We start from the raw sequence: 25,948 nt of genomic DNA, 5'->3' as shown, positions 1-25,948 counted from the left end.
AGTTTAAATAAACTAATTGTCACTAGAGTAAGAGATTTTTTTATATTTTGTTGATATGATTTAAAATGAAATATAATGAAGCAAAAATAAAATCAAAACTAGACTTTTTGGGAGAGCAAAAGTTTAAATGAAGTTTCATTCGTAACCTAAAGCATTCTAAATCTAGTTAATTAGCTAGATTTAGAATACACATTAAAAAAATTAGCTGTTTGGCATGTATTTATCAAATTAGATTTTATCTTAATAAAAGGATCTTATCATTGATGATATCATACTAAAATAGAGAGCTATGTGAACTTTAGTACATATATTGTCTAAGCCCAATAAACATACGAACATCTGTTAAATGTTGAAAGACCATCTAAACGATAGGTTTAGTTTTGGTCAATTATCTGTTTAGAATGAAATCCAGAATGTTTAAAACAAACATCTATTAAATATCAAGATTCTAACTTATTAATAACATTTATTTTCAGATTGTTGAATGTAGAAAAGGTATTTAGATTTAGCTTTTTAATATGAATATAAAGCGTCTGAATTTAGAATAACGTTTCTAGATGTCATATTTTAGATGATTCTTTGTTTACTAGAAGGGTTTGGGTGCAGGAAATTATCATCTAAACTTAAATTATATTCAAAGAAAGAAAAAGTAGATAATTAAAAAAAGTTTTATTATTCACTATAGTATTAAAATTTTAATACTTAGTGGGGAATACTTATTATAGTATATAGTTTTTATAATTTTTAATACTAAAAATTATAAAAATGATATACTATAATAAGTGTTAAATAAAAGCCTGTGAAATTGGTTCACTCACAAGGTTTATTAAATTCAGATCTGATCTATTTTTTTAGAACTTTATTACCCTTTTTTATATATATAGTGTAATGCACAAATTTTGCACATTCCTATAAAATGAATAAATTCTTCAAGAAAGAAATTTATATTAAAGGAGAAGAAAGGAATAAACACTTTATATAAATACATTTTTTTCTAATTGGTAGCTTTAAAACTTAGGTCCTTTGAACTAGTGATCAATTTTTTGTTTTTCTTTATTATTTGGAGCCAAAATGATACAAAATTCTATATTCTGCTATTGATGAAAGATATTTTTTCAAGTCTCCATATTATGCAAATCAATGCAAAAACATTTTATGTTATAAGTTTATTTAAATATATTAGTCTGCCCAAAATATTTAAAGTAAAAAAATTTTTTTAATTTTCAACTTTTAAATTATAAACAACTTTTTTTTTACAAAAAGTAACCTTAATCTCTAATACATTGACTGTTTTGTTCTATCATAAGTTGACATCTTTTCAGATATTTCATGATGCCTGATAAAACTTCTAATCTTTTGAAGCTAAAAATTCTTCAAGATATGTTTCACCTAATGCAAATGTTTTTGCAAATAAAAAACTTTGTAATAAACAAAACGAATGGTAGTCTGATGATGCACAATCAAGGTTGCAAGGTGGATGAATATATGGGTGTAATGTGGGCGATGTAGTATATCCCAGCCAATTTTAAATATTTTATTGAGTAACTAAAGATTTATGATGCCCTGCATTGTTATAGTGAAACACATTACCTTTACAGTTTGCTAATTCTGGGCATTTTTTGTTGCAAAATTTCATTTTTTTTAGTTAGTCAGTTTTTTACAGTATTATTTTGTTTGGTAATAGAATGCGGTAGTGGTGTAGTGGTAGACCGCTCGCTTCATAAGCGAGAGGTTCCGAGTTCGATCCCCACCACATCCCTGGTAGTACCGCGCTCAACTTGTTTCTCCAAGCAGCGGCCTTGTTGGTCAAGGTTCGTGTTTCGGAGTTATAGAGTTGAGAGAGGGTTATAACCACAATTAAGTAGCCTCCTCATCTGTAGTGGCCTTCTGGGCCTTGAGGAGGTGAAATAACAAAAACAAAAAAAAACAAAAAAAAAAAAGAAGCTCAAAATGCACAATTCCCTTATAATCCCACTATACCAACGATATAACTTTTTTTCGATGAACGTCTGTTTTTAATGTTAATTGGGATTGCTCACCAGGATTGAGAATTTTTTAGTTTGAAAATTTTGAAAATTTAAAATTTAAATTAAAAACGTAAAAAATTTTACATTGAACATTAGAGTTATAATTCTATATATTAATTATTAATTCTATACATTATTTATTATAATTCTTAATAATATATATTATAATTCTTAATAATACATATTATAATTTTTAATAATATATATTATGATTCTTCACTAGTTAAAAATTCTCTTTAAAAATGGATCATTTTGATTCATTTAAAAGCATATCGAATATGTAGATGTGTTGAGTTAAATGAACTTGATTTCATGGAATCCTAACACCAAGCTTTTTCACATATCCAAGCTTTCTCAAATTATTATCAGCAGTTGTTTTGGATGTGTTTAGCTTTCAACAATTTCATGAACTGTTATATGTTGATCAGAATTAATCAAAGCTTTTGTGTTGTCTTCATTAGTCTTAGTTGACCTACTTCTATGCAACGCATCTTGAATTGTATAGCAAGATTTTGTTGTTGTAAAATGTCTTGGAATTGTTTTGCATGTTTGATGTAAGGAAATCTTGTATGACTATAGTCCACATATCTTAAAAATGATTTTAAATTAACTGCAGGATTTATAATTGGTGCCATTTTAAAAACATATATCCCTATGAGTCCTGCACCTGATCAAAGATCATTTTACGATATGTTGACAATAGTCATGCAAGATTTCCTAACATCAAACAAGTAAAACAGTTTCCAGACATTTTAAATCAACAACATCCTGCTAAACAATACACAATTGAAATTGAAAACAAGACAAAAACACATAACTTTCTTGATATAACCATTATAAATAACACAATAGAAAAGTATGAGTACAAATGATAATGAAAAGAGGCAATCATTAACATTCGTATAAATTTTCATTCCAATTATGATCCAAATATTTTAATGTCTAGATTTATAGGATTTCTCCATCTGTAGTAAACCTCATTTGCAAAACGAAATAAATTTTTTTGTTGACATATTTATTGAAAATTGGAAGAACAAAAAGGAAATGAGCAGTATTACACACTAATTTCATCAAAAAAGAATAAAAACACAATTCGATCAGAGTGCAATAATTTTCCTGGAGTCTTTTTACCACTGGTACCAGGCCTTTTAACAAATTGAAAAAATAGTAAAAAGCAAGATACAGATCTTAAAAAGACATTAAAAACAAATCAAAACTGATTTTATATATATATATATATATATATATATATATATATATATATATATATATATATATATATATATATATATATATATATATATATATATATGTATATATGTATATATATATATATATATATATATATATATATATATATATATATATATATATATATATATATATATATATATATATATATATATATATAATACATATCTGTACTTTGTTTAATAAATGATTAATTAATGCAACTTGTATTTTCTATTAGGAATATTGAATGGTAAAGTGTAAAACTTTTGGTAAATTTAGTACTAAAAAAAAATAAAATAAAAAAATAAAAAACCTTCTTGAAATGGTAATATAGATGCTTTCTGGATATCAAGAGCTTTTAGAATAGGAATATGCTCAGGTACAAATGTCATGCAATCAATCACTGCCAGATAATCCCCTTCTTTAAAAAGATCTGTAAATGTTGTTCCATTTATAGTAGAAAGAGAAATGCAAAGACGTTTCTCTTCACGCCTTCTAAATTCATCTCTTGGCTCACCATGATTAATAACTTCACCCCAAATAATTATATCATCATCCTTAAGGCAAGAACCCCTATTGGATAGTTTAATCAGTCCAACAAGGTTAGCAGAACACAAACGTCGTGTTGATTTCCAATGAATTGCATTTTGATATGGTGGTTTTCTGCTTTCAACAGTATTCATATAAATACGCCCATCATCTTTGACTCTTGTAACCTGACAATCATAAATATTTGTTGACGCATGAGGTCCGGCAGGACCCATAAGTTCTGTTTTAGCTTTTTTAGCACAAATAACACAAAGACCTTTATTATGTCGAGAGTCTGGACAGTGTAGTACTACAGGGCTCTGGCAAGTTTGTAAGCAATACAGATTGCTTCCATGTTGATTAATTTTATTTGGAAGCATAACCTAATTTAAATAAGATAAAACAAAAAATATTTGTGTCTAGTTAAAATCATAAAATTATTTTAACAATTAGCTTAAAATTTATGTGAAAACAAAAGCTTAAAAAATCAATAAAAACCAAAATTAACAACAAATATAGTAATATAATAATAATATTTAAACATAATATTTAAACTGAAATAACATAAATATTTAAACTCAATTTAACTACAAATCATATGAACTATATCTAGAGATATACTGATTTTATATTTCAGTTAGAACATTTTTACAACTTGATGTTATTGTTTCTGTATTCTTGTCATTTCAATATCTTTTTAGAATAAAGCCCTGAAAACAAGGTGTGTTAAAATATGCAAAGTATGCAAATTTTTGCAAGCTGAAAACATTTGCATATTTTTCATGTATTATATAACATGTGTGCTTTAAACAAAATTAAGAGAGATCAAAAATTTTGTAATTCGTGTACAATGTACAATGTTTGCCATTGTTTATTGCTTGGAATAAATCTTTTGTAACTTTTCCTTGTTTTTACAGGCAGTATAATGTTCCTGTATGACTTTATTTGTATATTTGACACACTGACTGTTTCTAGATTTTAATTATAGGTGGTTCCTTCTTCCATTGATTCTTTACTGACTGTAAATCTGATCAGTAAACACAAAGTCATTAGAGTTACAAAAAATAATTTAAAATATTCTGAAACATCTCCTTATTGTAGGTATAAAAATGAATGCAATAATGGCTAAGTTTGTTCTTGAACTCCACCTTGTGTTACTGATGTTTGGCATTTTCTGAAAGTTAATTAATAGAAACAGTTTATTTCCTTTAATAAATCTGATAATTCATTACTGATCATGTTAGTATGTACCTAATTTTCATAGTTATAGCCTTGCAATTTTTTTAATGTCATGCATCTAACTTCACTTTGGTGCTCTTGCTCTAAAACCCTGCAACCTGTTATTCTCAATAATTTTAGCCTTAAATTTAGCAGCTTTTTTAAATGTTAACTGTATGTTGCTGCTTGACTTAGAGTTAAAACATCATATATAACAACTGTTTGCAGATTTTAGGTGCTTGATCTGTTAACACTCCTAATTATGTAACCAAGTTGGATGTAATTTTACTTTTGTTTTACTTTTTAATTGACTCGCATCTTTTTCTTCATATTCATAATCAGTAGACTCACAAGTTATATAATTGTAAATTCTTGACTGCATATATATATATATATATATATATATATATATATATATATATATATATATATATATATATATATATATATATATATATATATATATATATATATATATATATATATATATATATGGGTGTCCCGAAAAAAAATAATTTGCATGCATGTTTTTCCCATTCCATAATATCTACTGAGTTTATATGCATGACTAAAAGTTTTATCTGGAGTCAATTTCAGCTATATGCATTATCGCAATTACTTCATTTTTGATATAATTTAAGATTTTTTAACCTTTTTTTAGATGCGAACCAAACAATTTTACATTTTTAATGTTCCTTACCCAAAAGGATTTGGGAAGCCAATGTTTTTAGATTATATAAGAATCAGTCCATCAGGCCAATTTGGTATAGAAGGTTCACTGATGCTTGATTCACAGAGGGGGTTGATAATTATGACTAGTTAAACAACCTTTGCGTTTTTTGTATACTGCTTTGTTTTAACTGAATTTTGTCTATTATTTTGATTTTAACCGGCTATAGTAATAATGAGAAACTGTTTTTTTAATGAGCTAGTTTTTTCATGTATAATTATGTAATAGTTATACCTATCTTCAATATACAAATATTTACATGAAAATTGTATAATTAAATGTAACTTTTTAAGGGAACTCCATAATTAAAACATTAAAAATTTGTTTTTGCATTAACTAATAATAAAAGTATTAACTGAAATGGCTAATACTCAAAAAAACAAAAAAAAGAAGGCTAAGAAGAGAAAGTACAGTGTGTCAGCAACTCTGACGAGACTGCTGTTTCTCCTAAAGTATACAATAAATGAGCTTCCAATAAACCAGCTGGCAACCATTGGAAATATTCTAAGATCTAATTTCTAAAATCCAATTCTAACATCCAACTTCTAAAATCTCTCAGGTAGAACAAATAATTATATATATATATATATATATATATATATATATATATATATATATATATATATATATATATATATATATATATATATATATATAAGAAACACTTTTTTAGATCAATAAGATTTCAATCTAATAAGTTGATAGTAGCCTGCCCTGAAAAGCATGAAAACAGGGATCTGATCTGCAAAGTTTTTGCAAGAGTTCTAAACAAAGATGCGTTTCCTCCTCTGTAATAGGCGCTTAGAAGAAAGCAGGATTGCAAGATTTTATCACCAGTGTATCCAGTGTCAGAGGTTAGATACTGAGGCTCCATAATAAGTACATAAACCTGCATCATCTCAAATAATTGAACTGGAACTCTAGCGATTGCAACTTCTCTAAGATACAGAATGAGTTTTTAGAGGATAGTAATACACTCTTTGATATTTCATTTGCAAGTTTTGAACAAAAAGTAAATCAGGATCATTTTTGTTCTGAGAATGCCAAAAAGGAGGATATTCAGTTCTATCTAGATCAAAAAGGAGAGCAAACTATGTGCATTACAAAAGAGCTGGATGGAGTATTACAAAATTCAGTTAAAAATAAAAGATTTAGCTCAAGAGGATGGGGGAGGCAAGTGGTAAAGGTAGAATCACAATTAATGTAATAAAATCTAATGAACTTGAAATTTTAATTTGTTCATCTGGAATTAATTCTGAGATGGAACTTAGCTTAGATTCTTTAGATGATGAAGATTTACCTAACAGATTCAGTCATTCTACTAAATCTTAGATAATGATAAGTGTAAGTGCTGAAGATCTGGTTGACTGTACTGCTGCAGTTTCTGCTAGATACAGAATGGGTATACACCAACAAACTTCATTGGTAGCTGCTATTTGCAATAAAGTTGGTGTAAATCTAGAAGATCATAATCTATCAAGAAGTGCAGTCCATAGAAAGAGATTCAACAAGATTGAGATATTAGGAGATAAGCTCAGGTAAGAAATTATAACTGCTCTGAATGGAAAAAGGCTATGCTTCATTTTGATGGAAAAAGTATAAAACAGATTAAAGAAGATCTAAAAATAACTGTTTCTGTAGAAAGAATAGCGGTGTTTCATCCCCTGATATGGATGACACAGATGACATACTGCTAGGTGTTGTTCAGACACTAAGTTCCAAAGGTGACTAGGCTGATAGAACTTTGAATCTGCTAGAATACTTCGACATTGTAGATCAAATATTTACTGTTTACTGTGACACTATCACCTCCAATACTGGAATGCACTCTAGAGCTGTTGTTATCCTTAGCTCCATTCTTTAAGTTCCACTTATATGGTTTCTCTGTAGAAGACATATGCTAGAAGTACACATCTCACACTTTATGGAGGCTTTGACTAGAGAAAAGACAAAGGGCTTAAGGAAAGGGTTTCATGTCAAACTCCAGAAAAATTGGTGTTTATTTATGAAAGAGGTTGACAAGACAATATACCTAGTTAGGTTTGATTAGAGTTAGCTTTAGGTTGAGTCACCCCTTTATGAAATTGCTAAGAAAGCTCTGGAGTTTAGAAAATAGGCCCTTATCTCAAAAACGTTTGCGAGTTGTGATTACTGGAAACTATGCAAGCTTTTTGTTTTCTATTTGGGAGGAAAAGTACCTGGATTTTGTCTTTATCAACCTGGAGTCTGCTATAAAGCTAGGTACAGTATATTTAAAAAAATGTGTAAGTATATATGTAACGAATAAATAAAAAAATTTAATAAATAATAATGGGTGACATAATCTTACTCTTTAGGTTTATGGCTGATGCTTTATACATTCTTACCCAAAGAATAATGGATAAGATCACCATGATTATTAGCAAAGTGGAAAAAAATATGGAAGAGATAGCGGCCTTCTTCAGATCTATCTGGTATGCACCTTGGTTTTTGAAGTTGTTGGATAAATTAGTTCAGTATGACGTTTCTGACAAGTTCAAGATTAGAAAACCTGAGCTCGTATTGGATCCCACTGAGCTTTAGGAATTGGAAAGGTTCAGAAAGTTTGCTTTTGTTGAAAATTGCAGAAGTTTTTGATGGTGAAGTATAGCTGTGGAGGAAGGAAAAAGCCCCAAAGTTGTTAGATTTATTCAAAAAATTTGTTAAATTTTTGACCTGCGTCAATGATTGTGCAGAGAGAAACATACGCTTTATTCAGTACTTTGTAGGTGGATACAAATCTGACATTATGCAACAATTTTAATGCTGATGGCCAGAGATAATAAAAAAAAGCGTGAAAAAGACCTTTCTAATTCCCAGTTAAAAAAAAAATATTATCTATAAATCCTGAAATAAATATTTTTTGACACATTTATGTATCTTTATTAGGAAAATATGATAAATGTTGGCTTTTAACAAAAAATGGAAATTTACATATTGCTGAAATAGTAAACAAAAAATATTTTTTATATGTATTTGCAATCAGGTGAAACTAGAAAATGGGAAAAAATTGCATGCACATAGAAATTAAAAAAAAAAAGTAAATTTCAAACACCCTTATACATTTATATATATATATATATATATATATATATATATATATATATATATATATATATATATATATATATATATATATATATATATATATATATATATATACATATATGTCCATAATTATTTGAATAGTCATACTATTCAAAAATATCAAAATGAGAGAAACTTATTATGAGAGAAAAAAATTACCTGAAATATATGCTATTTTGCTATTTATTAAGTTTACATAGAAAAAATTTACAAATTCGTTTAAATTGATTTTTAGTTTACTTTTATCTATGAAATCCCACTTCGCAGCAATAACTGCTTTACATATTCTTGGCATTCTGCATAGCAACTTTTCCAATTTTTCGAAGCCAATTTTATGCCACTAAATATTGATTTTTTCCACATACCTTTTGCACCATTAGGCGTTAACTTTTTTACATTTCTTTTTAATTCATCCCATAAAAATTGATAGGAGAAAGATCTGGTAATTGGGGAGGCCAAATTATTCTTTTCAAAATTTGATCATTTTGAAGCATGCTTTGAATTATTATCTTTTTGAAAAATGAATGGCTTCTGAAATATTTGTCTTCCCAAAGGTATGACATGATTTTTTTAAATGTCTAAATACACTTTTTTTGTCATTATTCCCTCTATTTTTAACAATTTCACTTGTAGTACTACTACCAAAATAGCCCCAAACCATAACACTACCACCACCATGTTTCACAGTAGGTATTACATACTGTTTTCTCACCGTTCATCAACTTTTACTAGTAATTCAATTTCTTTTACTAGTAAATCAATTTCTTTTACTGTAATTCATCTGTCTTCAGCAACAAACGTAATTCAATGGTGTCCCGATCATTTTCAATTGTCCACTCTTCCCATTTCTTCTTTCTTTTTTATAATATTCCAAACTGTTAATAAATAATATACAATTCTGGTTTTGTTGCCATTTTTATTTCAAAATATCAACAATTTATAAAAGTTAGTAAACTATTAGCAAGAAACCTTACTACTATTACCTTATTACTAATTACTATTATTACCTTATTACTAAAATTTACTTGAGCAAAAGAATAGTATAACTAAATCTTTTGAAATATAATATGCTGGAGTAGTTAAATATTTACGTAGCATTACATTTATAAAAAATGTAATGCAATGTAAACATTTATGTAGCATTACATTTATAAAAAGTGTCTATGATTTATGCAAAAAATTGGCAAACAAAAAATCTGAGATAAGTTTGTACAAAAATAAACAACTGCTTTTAAAAAGTCAACAAGAGCCTTGCAAAAAACCTTGTCAAGTCAACCTGTTCTTGAATTGGAAAATCAGATATAATAGACTGATCAAAAAGAATTAATACTTCATTTAAATACATTTAATCTAAATTGTATATCTAAGAAAGGAATGGATACTCTATATAAACACATTTCTGCTTATTATGTAGCTTTAAAAATTAGTGAGTGATAGAAATTGATATTTTCATGTAATTTTCATAGATTTTTATTCAACACCTAATATTTTTAAGTAAACAGTTGCTGAACTAATTTATGGCAGTTTTTTACAGGTTGTTATTTTTGCAGGTTTTCTTTCAGATGACCAGTTGGAAAACTTATTGTTAAGTATAAAAAACTTTTATAATATTCTGCAGTAATGATATCATTGTTGTAAATAAAAAATTTTGTATTGTATTTCATTTAAAAATGACTCCAACTATATGAGAAAAAAATCACTCTTAAAACTAATATAAACTTCAAGTTAAATAAGTAGTATGTCACCATAAATGATAAATAATAATAACACCAATATGCGCTAAATACAAATACCAAATTATTTTTTATCATACCACTTGCTGTATTAAGTCTGACAAAGTTGTTTTGTTCAGAAGTAGTAAAAAGTGAGTGTTATGACCATCAATACATAGAGTTAGTTTTTGAAAAAAGTTGAAGACTCTAATGCAGTAACTTTTAAATAATGAACTATATGGTAGTATTTAACACTTCTGGAAAGTTTCAAGTTATTTCCATTTTCGGTTTATTTTTAATAGCTTAAAGAGTGTCAAATGTTACAACAGCCACTCTTGCAGAATTGCTCATATATATATATATATATATATATATATATATTATATATATATATATATATATATATTATATATATATATATATATATATATATATATATATATATATATATTTTATATAAATATATATATATATATATATATTTATATATATATTTTTATATATATATATATATATATATTATATATATATATATATATATATATATATATATATATATATATATATATATATATATATATATATATATGTATTGGATAGTTCCATGTTTTTAATTTTTATAACATAAAATTACTTTAACAATGTATGCAGTATGTATACATAAAAATAGTATTTATGTAAGAATTCATTTAGTTATAGACATGTTTTTAGATAGTTATAGACATCAAAACATTGAACATTAAAATTTATAAAAGTATATACATCATATAAAGTATATTTGATACAGCAAAATCGTATACAATTAACTGATTCTGTTGTTTGTTTTCTTAATATAAACCATTAAAGTGCAATTACTTCAAAAAAAAGAAATTATGATATTATAAAAGCAATTATAAAATGAATAAACAATTGTAGTATGAGATAGTTATACAATTTTATGTTTTTATAACAATTGTTTATTAGCAAAATTTTCAACCAGAAGCAAAATATTTGCTTCTGGTTGCAAATTTGTTTGATAAATTCCATTTAGCTTGCATATTTTCCTTTAATTTTTTTGTATATATTTACTTTTTTATTCATTTATTTACAAGACGTTTTGAATATTTTCAACCAATTTTGGTTGTTTTTTTTTTAATTTAAATGTTTGATTATTAAACTTTTATAAACTTTTTACTTTACCATCTTATTATATCCATTATTATATCCATTATTATACCCATTAATTTATTATATCCTTTAATCATTATTTAGTAATTATGATTAATATTATTATTTAGCAAATATGAGTAAGTAGTAATAATAAGTAGTATAAAATAAGATTTATTATTAAAATAAGAATGAAAAAAAAAAATAAAAAAATATAAAATAAGAAGAACCTTTATAAAAAATTAACTGGAAAGATTTTATCAACTATAAACCTGTCGTTTCAGATGCATATGTCGAAAGAAAAATTTTTTCCTCACCTAAAAACTTTACTTATTTAATTATTATTATTTATTGTTATTACTAATTTTTATTTATTATTATGTAATCATTATACATATGTATCAAATACTTCTGCTAAGTTCATACGTTAGTGTATCAAATACTACCTGTAAGTTCCTTCATATGAACCAAATATTATATTAAGGTAAGTGAATATCTTTACATGCATCAAAGTTGTGAATAGTCAAGAAGTTAATCAGTTTATAAAAATGACGCCAAAGTTGTGTTTAAAAATAATTAAAAGTAAAACCCTAGACAATTTTATAACCTGAAAATTTTGCACTTATTTAACTATAATTTTATGCAATGATTGCATAAAACAGATCATCTTTTTATATTGCTATCAATGCTGTGAACTACAGCCACTGCCTTTTTTTAAAATTTTTAGTTAAAGTTACTTTTAACTCAGGTTTTTTACAGCCACTCTTTCCAGTAGGTTAACATAAAATAGAAACTATTTAAAGCAAATTAAAAACAATCTTTCTTTTCTTGAACCTTATTTTGAAAATGTAAAACATTCAAAAGCTTAGGGGATTTTAAACTTATATGATTAAATCTTTTGAGCACCAAAACATATTTTGATGAAATTTAACATCTAATGATAAAAAATAATGGTACTTAAGATGAAGAATTTTATTTTCGAAAACTAACTTACCTCGACGAGGGAAACACTTTGGGTGTTTTTTTAGTATACTTTTAAGCTAATTTACAAATCAAATAATGACTGCCTCAAATCAAAGCTTTTTTTATATAAAGGATAATTGCAAAAGGTTGGCAGAAAATATGTATTCAGAAAGATTAGTTTTAATAAATTACATCAAATTTATTTAAATTAGATAATTCACTAAAATATTGATTTATAAAATTAAAAAAATCTAATAAAGAAAATACTAAACAAAAATATTTAGTTTTAAAATGAGCCTGCAAAGAGAACTGTTTCATTCAGAAAATTCAAGATCGATATGAATCTATTCTATTTATAGAGATAAATGCCAATAGTTTGTTAATTCAACTGATCAAAGACGTAGTTTGAACATAAACTATCAAACTGGAATTTGTGAAGGTTGAATGATAAATGCTTTAAATGGAAAGGTAAAGCAATTAAGTAAAGCTGTGGAAACTTTCTGGTTATATGGTTGTCACCAAGTTAAAAGGTTGAAAGGATTGAAGTAAAAAGATGACAACTCCTGTTATGTTACTTGCATATGGAGCAGTGTATTACAAGTATTCACAAACTTTCTGAAATCAACTACAAAGAAACTAAAAAGATTCTATTGAAAAAATATCTTTTTTCACAGAATACTTTCAAATAGAGAGACCACCAGCCTACATAAGGTTAAAAAACACAAATATGTTTGTAAAATAATTTTAACAAGTTAATACTTGTTAGCATTTATTTAATTAATTTGCATAATTTGTTTTTAGTTGTTTTGGAATGAAACTTGATACATCCTACATATATATATATATATATATATATATATATATATATATATATATATATATATATATATATATATATATATATATATATATATATCATCCCTTGGAATTAGGGTTGGCATTCGGCAATGCCAACCTTACTGCCAATCTAAAAGTGTTTGAGGTTGGCAATAAATTGCTGACCTCGTTTCTATCTTTTATGGTAAGACATTTGTATTTAATTTTTTTTTGCTGACCTCTAAAAGATTGAGATCAGCAAACTATTGCCGACCTCATCTTCCCTAATTCCGAGGGTTGCATATATATATATATATATATATATATATATATATATATATATATATATATATATATATATATATATATATATATATATATATATATATATATATATATATATATATATATATATATATTATATATATATATTTATATATATATATATATATGAAGACCTCAGCGGAAAAACCGGCGTTGTCACATATATATATATATATATATATATATATATATATATATATATATATATATATATATATATATAATATATATATATATATATATATATATATATATATATATATATATATATATATATATATATATATGTATATATATATATATATATATATATATATTTTTGGGTTATGACTTTTTTGAGACCCCAAATTCCTGGGTCATAAATCAATGAATATTGATTCAAAAGTAATTAAAAAAAACATAAATTCAATTTCCTTGTTGAAAAACGTCACCCACATACCAAAAAACTAAATTTACCATTTATGCGTATGGATAAAAATCAAATAATGTTATGAGCCTTACTTTTTAATTTTAACTTTTTTTAATTGGGCAGTTGTTACAAAGTTTTTAAGCATTTGACAGTTTATTGTTAAATCATAACACTTTAAATTACAAATAAATATAAAGTTACAAACTTGAATAGCAATCAGCAAGTACAAAAAGCTACTGTATATATCGAATAAATGTTATGAAGTATTCAGAATAATTAAAGCGTAATATTCAGTTCTTATGCTTTGTTAAACATGCTAGAGGTTCTCTTGCTTTTTACAGATGTCTAAAAAATCTTGAAGATATTTGATTGCACGTTCTGCACACTAATTTATTTTGGAAATTTCCACTCTAGATGATTCCTAATTCCAAAGTTTTTCAATGAGTTTAATGCTTTTTTTTAACCATGCAAGCTGCTACATAGTTTCCGAAAATCATCTTTGTTGTATAATTGGTCACTAAGCCAATGGTCCACCTATCTGTAAAGATAAAAATACAAATGTCAAATAGTGAGTCTCTTCTCTCTGGCAAAAGAATAAATGCAAAAAAAAACTAATATGGCTCCAAAATTCCATCTTACATTATTTAATTTGGGTATTTTTTAAAAACTCACTTTAGGAAATACTCCAGATTCTTCAAAAAAGCAGTATGCCAGAGTTAAAAAAAATAGAAATTTCATAGAATTATGTCATCCTGCTGTTTCGATTATCACTTATATATTATTCTTAAAATTATTCGTGACCTGTTTGTAGTTCTTTACAAGTTTCGGGACAAATGAAAATTCGATATTGAGTGACATGTTGTTTCCTCCAAGTTTTTCATTCATTACAATGTGAAAGACTCGGTCAAGAACATGATGTTGACAACAAATAATTGTGGTTCTTTCAGTTTCTTTTCAGTAAATTTTCTTGTAACTGACTGACAATACCATTACTTGTTCCAATATTTACAGCCATAGTGTCTGCAACTATCATCTTTATACTCTTCTTTAAATTGTATTTATTAAGAATAGCTGTTATACCTTTAACAGCAGTATCTGTTTTTCCGTCTGGTAAATCTAACTTAACTTCTCTTTGCTTATTCTTCAACACTAACACTTGATATTCTTGGTGACTAATACATTTACCATCAAAGTACAGGCACCAGCTTTCTAAATGTAGTGTTTTCTTCATTTCTTCTTTAAGTTTAACAGCTTCTTTAGTAGTTGATCTGAGTATACCAGACTGTAAAGGAGTCTGAGTGTTGATTCCATCTTTAGATAACTGTTGACAAACGGTTGCTACTACATCTTCAGTACTTGATCCAGTTTTGTATGTACAGCTTGATTTAATAAATGTGGAAAAGATAATTTCTTTTGCCATAAACTTGTTACTTCTTTCTCAATTTGCTTTATGCGTTTTCGACTCCCTTTGATGGATTCTCCCAGGATCAGATAGAGACCAACATATTGGATTTTAGTGGTGGTATCCTGCTGTTATATCCCAGTAATTATTTTTACTTTTGCATCCTTAATTGTTGCTATGCACCTTTCTCTGTTATCTCCTAATAAGGTTGCAGCTCTAAAATTCAGTTTAATGGTTCTCAGATCAGCTGGTAGTAATGTTTCCCAAATTCTGTGGTAGCTCTCAGAGAAGCTGATTTCATCAACAGCTGAAAAATACCAGAGTACTAACAGTGCCATGATATGCATGGATGGTATCCCTGTTGTTTAATGTTTGGTAAGCCTAATAAGGAACCCCAAATTATGACTTATGATTAATTAACAAGATTGAGACAACTGCATAGTTCATTGCTTGGAATGCTGTACTTTAAATGGGTCAAGTTCTCATTAACTCTTGTCACAAGTGAACCGTATGGCAGTTCATAAAATTTGTTTCTAAATGACAAGTGACATGCATAGCGGCTCATATACAGTTTTAAATATTTCATAGTATCTATAGCAATGGGGAAAAATTTAAACATGTCTTTAAAATGTAAATAATTTCTTAAGTTAATGCTTCAAACCGTATGTTAACAGCATTTATAGAATACTCAAAAATTAATTTTAAAAAATGACTAGAAATAAATTAAATTATACTAATATATATGAGATTCTTGATATTTTTTTCAATGATAGTAGTGGAGATTTTTTTTGCTTGATCACCACTATAAATGCCTCATTTACTTAATATCAAAAACAATATGTTTATTATTTCTTCTTTATTTGTTACATAAAGAAATTACATATTTTTGTTAATTTCAACATGATATATTTTAATCATGTTACTAATATAATAAAAAAACTTTGAAAGTTTTATAATATTCTGGAAACCAAGTCTTTGACAAAAAAAAACAAGGTCTAATTTGTAAAATTCTGGCTACTAGTTTTTATTTTATACTCTTTTAATTGATTATGATCCTAGTTCGTTATTTTATGCTAAGGCATATAGCTGTTTTTAACTTAGTCACAAAAGGATTTAAATTAAATCATGCAAGTGCGCTACCACTGCGCCAATGCTGTTTCTACCACTGCGCCACAGCTGCTTAACTACTGCGCCATGGTTGCTCTCTCATGCTCTACCCTATCTACAATTTATTGCCTAACTTTAACTGTTATAGGTAGGCAAAAAAAGTTTGAACAATAAACACAAAAGTTCAAAAATTGGAGAAAAATGGCCAACCTCTAACACTTTTAGGTTGGTAGTCAGATTGGCATTGCCAAATGCCGACTCTAATTCCAAGGCTGATATATATAGATATATATATATACATATATATTCATACATATTCATATATGTATACATATATATATATATACAAATATACATATACACATGTATATATATATATATATATATATATATATATATATATATATATATATATATATATATATATATATATATATATATAAACATGTAGTAAAAGAATTTTACCCTCTAAAAAAGTGCAGCGCAGGTAAATTAATAATAATAAATAAATTTAAAAAAATTATTTTATGAACTTATTTTAAAAAACTTAAAACATCAAAAAATAAAATGTATAATTACTTCTCCGCATTCTTTTTCTCCAAATTTATGACGACATTTTGGGTTAAGATGTGAATTTCCATAAGAAAAAGTTAAACCAATCCACAGTCGCATCACAATATCAAAGTATTCTTCAGAATCTTTATAAACACCACCTGACTTATTACTAGGAACCTTCATAGCTGGTAATAAAGCCGGTTGAAATAACTCTACTTTAGCAAGCCAAGATACGTTAACATTTTGCCATGATGAACTTTCTGATGCAGTATCAACAAAAGATGTTGCATTTTTTATCACCTTCAATGTTTGTATTTGTTTTAAGGACCATGGCTTTTCTAAGCTATCCAAAGTATTCATAATAGATTTAATAACTCTTTTATGGTCTGGTAACTGGGCATCTAGAATGTTAATTGATAAACTCAACATGGCTTTGAGCTCATTTTTTACTATTTCTTTTTCTTCTTTCCACTCAATACCAATAAGCTTCTATAAGAAGAATATTTTTTATAAATATAAAAATATTTTTTTAACAAAAAAGGTTTACTGTAAGTACTTTAAGCTAAGAAAACCAGGGCTTCATATTTTCAACTTGGATTTTCTTATAAATGGCCATTTAAAGATTATACTTAACAATAAATACAAACAAGGTTATAAATACTTATGAATGATGATAACCAGTATCAATACTGTGTATCAATATCAAGTCTCTTTTCTATTTGTGTATATATATATATATATATATATATATATATATATATATATATATATATATATATATATATATATATATATATATATATATATATATATATATATATATATATATATATATATATAGGAGAATTGAAACTGCAACCCTGTTAGCCGCACCTCAAAATTGTATACCTATTACATCCACAGGACTACACTTCTATTACAATGAGGTGAAAAATTTAAGGATTTAAGCATTTTTTTAGTTACAAATAAAGCTTTTATTATGTAAACATCTGTACAAGCATACAAATAATATGACAGACAATGTAATGAGAAAATTATTTGTATGAGTGTAAAAATAATGACCTCCTAGAAATAAAACATCAGAACTTACAAAAAAATCTTTGTGAGGAGGATTTGAAACCGTGACACTATCATCTGGCCTCAAAAGTAGAGCATTATTACATACACAGCACTACACGGTTGATTATATAACAAATAAAAATCAAACTTGTCGACAAGTTACTTGGTAAAATGTTCTGGTCAAGTGAGATAAAAAATTATAAAAATTTGTATATATGAAAGATAAAATGGCTTTAAAACATCCAATAAGAGCAAAGCTAACTTTTGTCTATGACAATTAAGAGTTAACCGTTTTTGATAAAAAATGAACAAAAGTAAAAAATAAACAAAAGTAAAAGTTTCAGTCTTAATAACAATACAGTAATTGTTCAAATTTAATTTTTAAATGAAAAAATTTTTATTAAAGTTGTTTTATTAAAACTTTTGATCTTTAGCTAGTTATTTTATTTTACATTTGGAAAACAAAAATACAAAGCAAAAAAATTTTTCAGAAAGTTTTATATCTTTTTTATATTTTTTTTTTTTACTTAATAATAATAAATATAGCGACTACAATAACTAAATAAAAGTTTTATTAAGATTTAGTTATTTTTAAACTTCACTGCATTTAATGTTTAAAAAAACCAGAGTAAATGTAACTTATTTATTAAACTCATTTTTTTTTCAATTATACTTAATGATTAAATAAATATAACATATTTTTTTAATCATGAAGTTTACCATAATTATCTCTTCAATTTAAAAGATGCCTTAAAACACTTCGAAAATTATTAACTTTAAGTAAAAATTAAATGAACAGAAATGAACAGTAAATACGCTTATTATATGCTTATGTTTTGTATTTGAATATTTATTGTCTATATAATAGACATAAACTATATATAGACAATAACAGACAATAATGAGGGTGGGTAAAAAAAAATTTTTTTGGCTATAGCATAAGCAGTTGTCCTATTTGGACCAACATTAAGGAAATATAAGAGTTTTTAAATTTTGAAATCAATAAGTAGATGCAACTTTTAGTTAAAAACGATGAAATAATGTGAGAACACATTTCCATTTTATAAATTTTTTTAAGTGTTCAATAAGTTTAGTTTATATTATGTCTAATGGTCCATGAAATGATATTAGATAAGCCTAAGTAACCATAAATTAATAATATCTAACCTTAACTCAACCCAAGGTAATCTTAGCCTATTGTAATTTCACCCCCATCAAACCTGAAGTAAGGCTAACAAAATTTATGAGAATATACGGATTTAACATCTTCTGTTTTATACTGTAGATTATGAATAAAAAGTGATAGTTGAATCTACTTATTATCTATTGTTGGTTGGACAAGTTGGTTTCCATTGTGTTGAGTATAAAGAAATAGCATCTGTTAGCACAAGAGTTGTGACTAAACACTCTGTTCTGGACCAGCCTGTTAGTTGTGTATTTCTTTTGTACATGTTTTTGATAAGTCAAGCATCAAGCTAAACGCCAATGCTTTGACTTTCGTTAATATGATTGAATGAACTGCAGCTGACCTTACACCACCATCATTGTTAGCAACTATTGAAAATGAAAATCTTCAACACGGTCAGTTTGATTTCATTTACCCTGTCATTCTCAGGCAGTTGAGCATGCTATTAAGGATATCTCTGCAGGAAGCTCAACTGTTTTTGCATCTAGAACAGACTTACCTAGTGTCAGCTGTAAATCAAATTTTGTAAATTACATTTCATTGAACTAATAATATCTAGAACTTTAACATTTACGTTCATTTTAAGTTTCAGATATGGTTAGGGCCAGCGATAGGGGGGTGCGGGGTTTTTTTATTTAATTTTTTTAGTATGTTAGCATGCTTACAACACACCCCCAAAAGAAAAACCTCTTCTCGCTGGCCCTGAATATGTTTTTTGTATCATAGCAAGTGCTCAATGAATTTCTAATATTTTTAACTGTAAGGCTTTTAAGGGTAAATTTTTGAAGGAAAGTTGCAAGTACAAGATATCTGTTGTTTTAAATGTTTTTGACTTTTTTACAATAAGTAGCACCTATAGCAATTTTCTAGACCATAGCTGGGTCACTAATTCGAAAAAAAAAATTTATGACCCAATTTAGAAATAACATATTAAGGCTTTAAAACAATTGTTGATTTTAAATAAAATGAACATTGAACAATTGAATATAGGAATTCATGTACAGAAGTATGAGAATAATTACTATTGAGTACTATTTTATATCCATACGGAGTTACTTAGTACATAATCGCAACTGCAACAAGAAACTTGCTGCAATTTGGCTAATCGGTAAACTTATAACTAATTCTCTTAATCAAGATTGGCTTCAAAGATGATGCCATCTGTTGCCTTGCTGCTTTTTTTAGAAATTGATTCCCTTTAGATGTCAAAATAATTATACTAGTCAACCTCTAGAATTAAAAAAATTGGAAAAAAAAGCTTTGAAGAAAAAAGCACATGCTACAGACTTTAACAGTTTTGAAAAGTGATGACCTAAAGAATATTTTATCTCTTTAAAGTCCTAAATATAACATGAAATAAGGAGATAAAGATTTTCTTAAAAAAAGATTCAGAAGCATATAATCAGATGGTTGCTTCTAAAATTAAAGAATTGAGTTTAAAGAATTTAAAGGTCTTAAACAATAGCGCAGAGCTCGGCATTACTCTAATCTAGAAATACAATGAAACACTCACCAAAGATAAGTATGATAAAACATTTTTTGCTTCATTTTATCTAGCAACATTGCCACATATACCAATCTTCATCTAAAGCAGCCATGCTGTTAGAAGATGTTGCCAAAATAGAATATACTTCATTTTTACTCATCACATTGCACTTATATGTCATAATTTTGAAATTAGTATTATTGCAATCACAACTAGCATTTCAAATAAACTATTGTTATGATCATTGATCATCTTAGATGTTTTAATTGTTTCATTAATTATCACATAGGTTCATGCTTTTTGTTTAAAATTGTAAATGGGTCAAACCATTATATTTCAACCAATGGCCTGTGGGACACTATCTCTGATTTTCCTGATTTTTACATATTGTTATGCGCATAATGTAATTAGGTTAAATTTAAAATTTTAGACTTCCATGAACAGCGGTTCAGAAATTATAGCCTTATAAACATGACACAGTGGCCTCTGAGAAATTTCAAATTTAACCTATCTACATAATGCACATAACAATATGTAAAAATCAGAAAAATCAGAGATAATGCCCCACAAAGTTTTTTTCAAATTGGTTGAAATACAATATTTGGCCCAAATATCAAAATATGATAACTAATAATAACAATCAAATAAAAATTTTTCTCTTTTGACCTGCATTAAAAAAATTATTGACCCCTAAATATTATCTGATTTGTTTAAAATTTTTGCAGAAATTTTAAATAAATATGAAACATGATAAGATTCGTATATATATATATATATATATATATATATATATATATATATATATATATATATATATATATATATATATATATATATATGCATACATGTATACATGTATATATATATATTAGGATGTCCCAAATAACAACATTTTTAAAAAATCTATGATGCCACCCCCTTAATGTATTCTATATAATAAATAACACTAGATTTAAAAATTTTTTGAGTAAAAGATATTTTTAGGGGTCCCCAAGACCCTGGAACATTTAATGGGTCCCTAATATTAATAAGAAAAAAGTTTTCAAAAGCATTTCTTGTTGGGTCTCAAAAAAGGCAAAATTATATAAAAACTTCAAAAATAATCATTTCATAAAAAAATTATAATTTTAGATTTTAGTAAACAGAAAATGACATTTTCTAACTAAAAACAAAAAATAGGGAGTTTAACAAGATTTTTTGATTATAATTTTTTTTTAGCAATGTTTTTTTATAAAATAATGATTATTTTAAAATTTTTTATACAAATTTTACTTCTTTTGAGACCCAACATGATATGCTTTTAAAGAACTATTTTTTTAATGGCTCTTCAAAAGAATATCATCAGGAAAATATTTTCTATTCAAAAAAATTTTAAATTTAGAGTTATTTTAACATATAGAACACATTAAGGTGGTGGTAGCATAGATTTTTTAAAAATGTTGTTATTTGGGACATCCTAATATATATATATATATATATATATATATATATATATATATATATATATACACATATATACAAGGCCGTCCCTAGGGTTGGTGGTGCCCAGGGCAAATGTAGTTGTGGAATCCCCTCCCTCCAGTATTAATTACGAATATAATTACATGTATATTTTATTGTGCTGCTACTAAAACTTTAATACTTACACCACCTAATAATCTACCATAAATATTTATACATTCGATTCAAGAATAGAAATAGTTAAGGTAATCAAGTAAGTTAAGATAATCAAATACTTCAAACAGTGGAATTCTAAATGAAAACTTAAATTACTGAAAAATGGGTAAATTTATAACAGTATACTCCAAGATTTTCTCCAAAAATTGTTCAATAACTTTTCCAAGGTTGAGTTTTTTCGCCTCCTTGTTTTCAATGGAGAGTATCGCAAGCAACAACAACTTTTTTTGCACTATCAATGAATGTAGGTAGATTTTAATTAATGTTTGATCCCCACCACGCCTCTGGTAGTACCACGCTCAACTTGTTTCTCCGCGCAGCGGCCTTGTTCGTCGAGGTTTGTGTTTCAGAGTTATATAGTTGAGAGAGGGTTATAACCACTATTAAGTAGCCTCCTCATCTGTAGTGGCCTTTATGGCCTTGAGGAGGTGAATAACAAAAAAACAAAAAAAAAAGAAAAAAAAAACTTCTACTTGCTAAAACTATGCTCACTGCTGGCCACTGCCACTGGAATTGTCATTTATATGTATAGTTCTTTTTACAACTTAGTAAAAAGGTCTTTTTTGTTGGTGTTTTTGATTATATTGAGTGCTTCTAATGGTGATAGTAATTTGTTTGCCACCTGTTCTGCTTACACTATTTGTCAAAAGCAGTAGTAATCAAACTTATGTGAGAAGTTCATTGTGCATTTTCTCCCCATTTATATCTGAAATGTTTTTCACAGCCAGGTATTATTGTAACATTTTATAATCCTCTTTAAGTTTGTTCTTTGGTGGTAGTTTTTTCAAGTCAAATAGGAATCCCCACTTTGACCTGTAATTGGAGTACTTGTCTATTCTGTTTTTAAAGATGATTTAATTGTGTCAATTAGGGGTAAGAAAACATCATTTTTGAAAGTTTTGTATAGATTCTTTTTATAACTCCAAACAGCAATATAGACTTTACCAATGATTTCGCTCTGTCTGATATTATGTATCATATATATATGTATGTGTAACTACGTTCAAGCTGTAGCAACCACAGGGTGTAAATGAAGCTTGTAGGTATTATGCAGGAGTCTGAACTGAAACATCTTTTCAAATTGCAACTATATATAGACCTAAACAGTTGTTTAGGTCTAGCATATTGACTTAATTTTTTTTTAGTTAGAAGGTTAGAATGAGCTCCACCAGTCAACTCATCACACACTGCATATCCAATAAAGCTTTCTTGGACAATGACTATTGCTTTATTTTCTTTATGAACATAGCAGATGATTAGAGAATTGTGGTTTTTTGACAAATGTCTGAAGTGCAATTCATAATAACTAAAAAATAGTTTCCAAACTTTACCTTGTTCACAGTTGCTTCTATTACATGCGAAGGTAAGAGATTAATGACTTTGTTTTGAATATTGACACTTAGAATTTGTGAATGTCTTTCTCCATCTTCAATTTGCCGTAGATGCTCCATCCAAATTTAATTAAAATTAACCTAGTGTTTAGATAAGACCAAGGAAGTTCCAATTATTTTTGGTGTACAGCTTTGATAAGCTTCCATGGAATGCAACATTACATCAATCAAGTACATAATCACTATTCACTAATACTATCAATACACTATTCTCTTATAAATGCACCTTTCTGCTTCATTGTTAGTTTGTTGGATAAAACGTTAATTGACAGATTGTTCATTTTTTATCCTGTTTTTTGTCTTGAACCATTTCTGAGAACAACTGAAATTAGATAGAGACGTCTCATGCATTTAGGCTTGCTTTGTGAATTTTTTCTAGCTGTTGAAACCTTCTTTTTTCCCCAAATACAATTTTGTAGTTGGATCAAACAGATGACAAGGTAGACAATAAGCTGATTCAGTTTTTTGAGAGTAAACAAGCTATCTTCTCTTCACTTATTCACCATTTCTTGCTATCCTGTATCGAAATTCATTTGAGAAATGGCATCTATTGAAACTGTGATACTATCATCTGTTTTAACTATTATAGGCTTTAAATTATATTCAGGCTCTTTGTTTTTCTTTCAATCTTCTTGATATTTTGTCTTTCTTTCATGCTTCATGAGATTTTTGGCAACAAATGTCCAAAGATCAGGTTGATGAACATGTGGTAAAACTAGCTGAAGAAGTTAAACTACGCAACAGTGGGTTACTCACATTATCTTCCTCGTGGTTAGATTGAGACTGAGTGGAGGTCTTACCAGATGTTTTTAAGGAGTTGGAGAAAGAAAAGAAAGTGTTAGCTTTGGCACTTTACTTAAAACAGCTTCATAGGTTGCTTCAAAGAGCTTGGCTAATTTTTTACTTTGAGCAACTGGCAGTTTTTTTAACATCTTTGAAAAATAATATCAAAATTTAAATTAACAGTGTAAAACTTAAATTTTTCTGGAAACATTAATCCACCATGTAAATTTTTAACTCATCTTAAAGGTAACTACCAATTACAGCTTGCAACCCTTTTTATTGCAACGTTTTTATAAACTTACTTTTTTGTTGGTTTACTTATTGTCCACACAAAGCAAACAAGAGTTTGGCGTTATTAATCAAAATTATAATAAAAAAAATTAAAACAAATAATGCAAAAAAAAACGTTACTTTAGCAAAAATAAAAGAAATCGTTCTGTAAAAAAGTTTTGAAAAGCAAACTTTAGTTAAGTGTAAATAAAAGAAATTGCTAAAAAATAAATTTAAAAAAATTTATAAAAGCAAGATTTTTTAAATGGACTAAAAAAGTAAATAAATATATAATATATTTAATATATAAGATATTTTTAAAAAGCAACATTTTTCAAATGGACTAAAAAGTAAAAAATAAACATTTTCTCAGTACCTAAGGACTTTGTGTACAAACACAACCTGAAATGTTCATTAAAGTCAATGACTTAAAATGTTTGGCACCCAAGTCTTTAATTAGTAAAGATATTTTCTGAAGTTATGAAGATTGCTGAAACTGTTTTATTGCAGCACCCCCTAAGCCATAGCCCCCGAGGCAGTTTGCCACGGTTGTCCCCCCCTCCCCCCAAGGGACGGCCCTGCTTATATATACATATATATATATATGTATATATATATATATATATATATATATATATATATATATATATATATATATACATATATATATATATATATATATATATATATATATATATATATATATATATATATATATATATATATATATATATACATCATTGATGGATCCAGGGGGGGATGGGGTATGCATTCCCACCCACCAGAATCTGAAAGCCCTAAAATATCTTAGAAAATGAGGA

General features: G+C 26.8%; 1 protein-coding gene across 1 annotated transcript in view; it reads right to left on the bottom strand.

The window, feature by feature from the left end:
• The window catches only part of LOC136084819 (uncharacterized), a 98,109-nt gene that overhangs the window by 21,815 nt on the left and 50,346 nt on the right, over positions 1–25,948 (bottom strand). Inside the window, exons 4-5 of the mRNA XM_065805862.1 lie at positions 17,300–17,764; positions 3,574–4,171 (exon numbers count right to left, since the gene is read on the bottom strand). Coding sequence (XP_065661934.1) covers positions 3,574–4,171; positions 17,300–17,764 — 1,063 coding nt within the window. The remainder of the gene's footprint in view (positions 1–3,573; positions 4,172–17,299; positions 17,765–25,948) is intronic.

Source organism: Hydra vulgaris, chromosome 09 (assembly GCF_038396675.1).
Source record: "Hydra vulgaris chromosome 09, alternate assembly HydraT2T_AEP".
NCBI lineage: Eukaryota > Metazoa > Cnidaria > Hydrozoa > Anthoathecata > Hydridae > Hydra > Hydra vulgaris.
This window is presented reverse-complemented; position numbering and strand designations above follow the sequence as displayed.